Raw genomic sequence first — 7102 nt, 5'->3', positions numbered from 1 at the left:
CCACATTAGTATTTCCCCCCACACTTAGAGACTAAGATTGCTACTGGACTAAAAGTGATTTTCACTGGTTTATTCCTATTGGCAGTACACTGGAGTCCAAGAACAGATGGAAATGTGCAGTCGGAGATAAGTAGAAAAGAGACCCAAATCAATCTGGAATCATTTGAAATATCATTTTTCACTCTAACAGCTTTCTCTACAGTATTATTCCCTTTCGTCTTACTGTAGCATTCTGCAAGATTTAATTAGTCTCCTGCAGAATTAGTTGCCAAGTCACCCTGCTCTGCCCAACAGCACTTACCTCTAATAAAGTACGCACGCCCTCTGAGACCACTGAAAGCTTTCAAAACATTGCAGACCAGTCCAAACACGCAGAAATAGACACAGGGGGTCACTGAGAAAAGCTGGTTACATTTTATTCTAGGTAGGGGACAGCATTTCAAACAGAAATGCAGAACAGTTTACAGATTGCTTTACATTGTAAAAACCTACTACTCTACTGACAATATCAATGACTGGTCAAAACATGCCAGCTGAAAGAAATTACAGCACAGTGCTGAAACCTTTCAGAATGCGGTATTAATGGGTCCTTTCTGTTATCGCTGTAGAATAACAGTCCATATAGTGAACCAGCATGAAGCAGTTTACACTGTAAAGACAGCACTTCTATCTAATCTTTAATTGACATGTTTAAAATTGAAACTTGGCCTACAACAGTCTCTTGGACATTCCTCATACACCAAAAGGAGCTTATTTGTCCCTTATTGTTACATTCAACATTGTATATATGGTCAAATAAACATTTAGAGTGTACAGTTGGGACGTCTATAGCACAGAGCAGATAAGTCTCAACTGAAGCGCACTTCAAAGAAACGCTCTAGCACACACAGGCCATCTGAAACACAGTACTGCTATGACATTTTAAAGGAATTGGAATGCAGTAGCCAGAAGCTGATCTTTAGTCTTTATTGGGTGTTTTTTGTGCCCCAATATGATGCTCCTCACAGGGCTTTTAAAGTTCATGGCACCATCAGTGTCCATCATTTCTTCTGCTTTCACACAGATTTCCGCCGTTTGCCGAAGACGTTGTTGATGAGTTTGGCCATGGACTTGGAGCCGCTAGGCCGGCGCCGGCGCTCCTTGGCTTTGCCACCCAGGCTGGCGTTGCGCACCATCTTCGAGAACATGAGTGCCACCTCCTGGTAGTGCTCAGCAGCCGAGAGCTCATAGAACTGGCAGCGGCCATCTGCTGCCACCCTTTGGCCTTCCTCCTTGTCCACCTCACGCATATGACACAGGTCCTGCTTATTGCCCACTAAGAACACCACTGAATCTGAGTCCCTAGACAAAAGATGAAGAAGTGGTTCAGAATGACTGAAAGAGAATCATCCTTCAACTATTGGCAAGAACCTTCACAACTATCCAGTGAAAAGGTTCTTTAGCAAAACAAGAGTGATTCTTATATGGCATCACTCCAAAGAACCTTTTTAGGCACTCTTATTTTTAAGAGTGCAGAGAACAGTAGAGTCTCACAGACACAGTTCAATGCTTGCTTTATTGGAAAGTTCAATGTTTATTTTATTTAGCGTAGTCCATCTACAAAATAGGTACTCTAAATTGAGACCCAAACTCAGAGCTTAAGGGAATGTTTCCAATGGTTAAATTAAGGCAGATTTAATTTGATTGGGTGTTTACGTTTCTGCTTCAGTTTGGTCCTTTGGGACTATCCTTGGATCGTTTTGCAATGACCAAACTAAACAATTTCTATGAGAAGCAAGAGAAAAAGCATGTTCCCAATCCATGCACATGACGAAAAATCAGCTGATCAAAGACAAAACAGCCAAGCACTAAATATCTGATAACTGAAGCATAGCTTGGCTCTCATTGCGTACAATGAATGACAGATTCACTTCTATACCATTGCTATCTTTAATACAAGAAAAACAAAATGTGGGCGATTTTAGCCATTGAGAAAAATGTGGAGGCGAGCTAAGCTGCCTGGCCTCTATTTATCAGAGAACCCACTCAGCCTCCGCAGCAGCTTCAGCCATTCTGCTGTTTTCTGGTCAGCTATTGACCACCTACACAGCATAAGCATTGAGGAGTTGTGAATGGTAGACAGAAATAGCTGCTTCTTCTGCTGCCCATACTCACTGTAGTGAAGAGCATTACCTTTTAGCTACTCCCAGGTTTAGCTCGCGGATCAAGTGCACTATGGCCGTGGCCGCGAGGAAAGAAGAGCGGTCGCTGATGTCATACACCACCACGAAGCCGTCAGCCCAGTGGATCTGCTCGTTCAGAGTGGACTTCCCCTCACAGGGCTGAGGAAACAAATGCAGACCACACAGCTTTAGGAAATGGCAAGAATTAGAAGAATTTATAGTTTCCTGGCAACACTTTTGTATCTACACTCATTGACTAGATTATTAGGTACACCTGCCATATTTCTTCCAGGTTTACAGATACTGACTGTAGCCTTTCTGTTGCTGCATCAGTTCATTAAGCCCCTCAACCACATTCATTAGTAGAAAGGAACCCCCATAGAACCACCAGATATTATTTGGACAGTAGACCATTTTCAGCTGACCACAGGACCACTGTTGGCTACATATTTTTGGTTTTGGTCCCTTTCCACTATGAATGGGATAGATTTTTACTTCACAGAATGCAGATATACCCCACACAAATACATCCACCGCCATGCTTCCTACGCAAACAGGCCTGTCTGGCCATGACCTCCTCATGTGGTGCAATAAGAGTGGTCTGATGATACAGTATATGGCCATACATGGCAAACAGATTAAGCGCTATTCACACAATAGACTGCTGTCTGGGTCTCAGGGCTAAAAGAGTCATTACATAAGGGAAATAAATTATGCATGCCTTCAGAACTCCTTAACATAAGTATGATGGATGAGACTGGCTTCCAAACGGCATGTACTGATCAGTACTAAGCGAAATCTGATGTTTCGCCAAATTTAGTGGAAAGAAGCCCGGAATAACACTGAAGAAAAGGCTGAAAGTGGAAACGTTAGCTGTTCCGCAATTATGTAACTAAAATGCAAGCAAAGTGAAGCCTTTGCAGGAGCTCTGCATTCTGTAGTGTGTCTTAAATTGAGATACTGACCCATGTAAAATGTGCTGGGTATAAAACCCCCAGGTCCCAGTCAAATCTACTGCATGAGCTGTAACATGGCGCGCACTACAGTAGTGTATTTCACATTCACAAGCTTGTTTTCCTTCATGCATCTATTAATCTTTATGAGGGGGGCTTATGCTCTATAGCCTTTCAGACACTTTTTTTATTATAACTATTACAGAAGCTTTCACTGCTGCTTTAAACACTTACCTGGGAGCATGGGTCATAAAGTTCAAGATTCAGCTGCCTTCCATCAACAGACATACGCTTTCTGTATATGCACTCTGAAAAAAGAACACGTTTTACACAGTCAGGAAAACAAGTTTAGCTTCACTTTGCAATTTTTTACATTTTATTGCCACTCTAAATAACTCAGTATGGCTGCTTGGCAGAGCTCCTGTTGTAGCCTACCATGTAAAACAAAAGGGTGCCTTTTTCCAGCCATCAGGTTCTCATAAGTCAATATCATGACATCAGTTCACATCAACCTATTTCTATGTAACTGGATGTTCATTTCTTTCTATGATGTTGTGCATAATACTGGCTACTTCCATGTCCTACACTCACAAAATGATGGTTCTTCAATGGTTCTTTAGTGCAAGAACCTATATTTAGAACCGTTTCACACTTAAATGGTTCTTTGCATGGTGGAATGTCCTTCAGATTGATGGAGAAGGTGTTGTGTCTGGTTTCTGTACAGAACCTTTTTCTAGAAATGGTTCTATATAGCACCAAAAAAGGTTCTGCTATTGTTAAAAGCCTGACATTGAAACAATAGAACTCTTTTTGGTGCTACACAGAACCATTTTCAAAAAGGTTCTGTATAGAACCACACACAACAAATTCTCCATCAGTCTGAAGAACCATTTCACCTACAGAACCATTCCCTTCACTAAAGAACCATCTATGATTCTTTTTTTATTGTATAATGATTCTTAAGGCAAACCGGGTCAGTTCTTATCACTCATTGTGTTCACGGTGCCTCAGAGAACCCTTCAGTTTAAAGCACTGCATGTCTAAACAGATGGGAGTTACCTGATGATGAAGCGTACTCGCCAATAAACCGTTTGGTCAGGAAACGAACGATGAGTGCTGCAAGGAATAAAGGTCAGAGTGTTGAAAATGACTTCATGTGACTAAAATAAGAGCTTAAAGGAAAGAGAGAGAGCTAAAACAACAACCGGAGCAACAGCCTACCTGATTTCCCGACCCCCTCTCCTCCAAGAACAGCTACTTTGATATCGTTCATTCTCGCAGCCTGTTTATAAGAGCTGAGGAAAGTTCTGCGCAGTAAAGCTACACTCGTCCTCCTTTAATACAGGCTCCGAGAATGCGCCTCATGAAGAGAACCACCGAGACGAGAAGCAGAACAAACTTCGTCTGACATCGTGCAGCTGTGCTGTGGGCTCAGCGTGCTGGTGTGGCGGTACTAGACTAGCTCGAGACAGCAGAATGACTGTTTTCCCCACCCGTAATGCGACAAACCCCGCCCTCCTCTGCGACGATTGGCTCATAGAATCAGCCTCCTGCGCTACGATTGGCTAGAGGCTCTTTTTCCGCAGGCAGTCACAAGCCAGGCAAAGCGCAGGAGACACGATGCTACTAGCCAGCAGTAGCGTATTAATATTATACCGGCTCTAGCCAATAGTAGAGCAAGAAACGGGATACTGACCAATCCTAGCGCAGACAACACATTACTGGCCAATGATGAGGGAGAAAACAGCGCCTCGCGTCACTGTGACGTCAAACCTCAGCTGGACTGTAAACAACAAACGCCATCAGAACTGAGTGTCTGATATAATTAATGTTTACGAACATGTTTTATTTAATGCACTGCCACTTTTTACCTGCATGAAGTGATACAGTAGAGCTTTACCAGCTCAGTTTTTAACACACCCAGCTGTGGTAATTAAAAGCCCCCACCATCATTATTTATATAGCGCCTTTCCCTCTGTCAGGGACGCTTTACAACAGCGGAGGGATCTGTACTTTCTATCCTGGGGAGGATAAAAAGCAATGTGTGGTGGGCTGAAGGCCAAAAAAACAAAATATTATATTATAAAGAAGATGGATTGCAAAATCAGTTCAGAACTTAGCATTACAGAAAAATCTCAACACTCCTTTGTGAATAATCACTTTTAGACACTTGACTTGTTTTTCCACACGCTTTTTCCACATGTGATGCAAATTTAAATGATCATATTTAACTTTATTTAAAGGGTATATTTTGTTTTTTCCATATGAATTTTCATGACCAAACCGTAAGGCAAATTATTCAGCAACTGCATGAAATAAAAGTAAATTTTATTTCATATACATTTTATTTCATCATTTTATTTATATAAATATTTATTTTTTATGATCACACATATTGCTATATGCTCACAATTTACTGCTGAATGTCAAAAATCTTTTTTCGTATAAAAATAATTTTTACAGATCTGTTTACAGATCATAGAGCCAGATTTGTTAAACAATGGGTCAACTTTCAGCAGACAAAATAAATAATAATTGTGAGTTCAGCTTCTTTTATTATAACGGTTTAAAATGACATCATCGATTTGACTGGAAATAAGGCAGTTATGACACACACCTTTTGAATGTAGCTTATAAAATATAAAAGTTATGAAGAATTTGATGAAGTGCGATTTGGAACCACCGGCTGTCTCAAGGTGGTTGCCACATGCAATCACATATTATTTGCATTGTCACATGAGCATATAATATTCACATGGGCACATCCATCCATCCATCCATCCATTTTCCAAACCGCTTCTCCATCAGGGTCACGGGGGGGTGCTGGAGCCTATCCCAGCAGTCTTCGGGCGAAAGGCAGGATACACCCTGGACAGGTCGCCAGTCCATCTCAGGGCAGACAGACAGACACAGACAGTCACTCACACTTTAGCACATCCAATTGGCCTGACTGCATGTCTTTGGACTGTGGGAGGAGGAAACTCACGCAGACACGGGGAGAATATGTAAACTCCACAGAGAGAGGACCCCGGTCACCCGGCCAGGGAATCGAACCCAGGCCCTCCTTGCTGTGAGCTGACAGCGCTACCCACCACGCCACCATGCTGCCCCATCATTCACATGATGTTTGAAATAAATAACAGCTAATGTGGTGAAATATTTTTCTCTAAAGAAATTATGACAATAAGAAATGTGATAACAAACCAGTCTTTAGGACAGATTTACATGATGCAAATCTAGATAGGAGGCATCCTGAATAGACTGGGGAGAGAAATCAATAATTTGGGATTAATATACTAAATGATTGACCACACACATAGAGGTCATTCCAAACCTTGGAACTGGAAGAAGGGATTAAATTAGCTGAACATAGGGCACAAATGAGAATATGAATGGATGAGCTCAGCCAGGAGCCAGACCTTGCAGAGCTTAGTACAGAAAATGAATTGTTCTACACACAGAAGAAAACACACCACTCATACTGCTGAATGGTGCTTGGCTTCTAAAAGCAGTAGTTCTGAGAAGTAGTAATGACCTAATAGCAGAGCTAATTTTAGAATCTCTCCTGAATGTATAGTTGGATATGATGGGTGTTGTTTAAGCCATTGCTGAGAACATCAGTAAAGCCTGCACTGCATTGTACATCAACACTCCAATCAGGTGTACCTTGTACAAAATATACTGTATTATTGAGTCGTTGTACATTCTTTGTGAACTACTCATCAGTACACAGAGCAGTGGTGTTCAAAGCAAACATTCATCCATGGAAGAAATAAATCACAATGCGTTTCCTACAGCGTGTATATTGATGAGAGCAAAGACGAAATGTTTGGCCCAGCTGTTGTTAGTCATGTATTGAAAAGGGCCTTCCTGAGCCAAGAGGACCAAATGATCCTTATCTGGAGCCATTATACAGTTTCTTTTATCATGGTTCACAATAATAACAGCAGCCAAAATTACCTTTGAATAAGCTGCACGTGCCCGTGT

General features: G+C 41.6%; 1 protein-coding gene across 1 annotated transcript; it reads right to left on the bottom strand.

The window, feature by feature from the left end:
* Nucleotides 1-391: 391 nt before the first annotated feature.
* rergla (RERG/RAS-like a) lies at nucleotides 392-4606 on the bottom strand. The gene is made up of 5 exons (XM_017695775.2): nucleotides 4337-4606; nucleotides 4175-4231; nucleotides 3350-3423; nucleotides 2173-2321; nucleotides 392-1341 (listed from the first exon to the last, which is right to left on the bottom strand). The coding sequence occupies exons 1-5, from the start codon at nucleotides 4386-4388 to the stop codon at nucleotides 1056-1058; spliced, it is 618 nt and encodes a 205-aa protein (XP_017551264.1). The 5' UTR covers nucleotides 4389-4606; the 3' UTR covers nucleotides 392-1055.
* Between the last annotated feature and the right edge of the window lie 2496 nt (nucleotides 4607-7102).

The sequence above is a fragment of the Pygocentrus nattereri genome, chromosome 1 (genome assembly GCF_015220715.1).
Source record: "Pygocentrus nattereri isolate fPygNat1 chromosome 1, fPygNat1.pri, whole genome shotgun sequence".
In the NCBI taxonomy this organism is placed as follows: Eukaryota; Metazoa; Chordata; class Actinopteri; order Characiformes; family Serrasalmidae; genus Pygocentrus; species Pygocentrus nattereri.
This window is presented reverse-complemented; position numbering and strand designations above follow the sequence as displayed.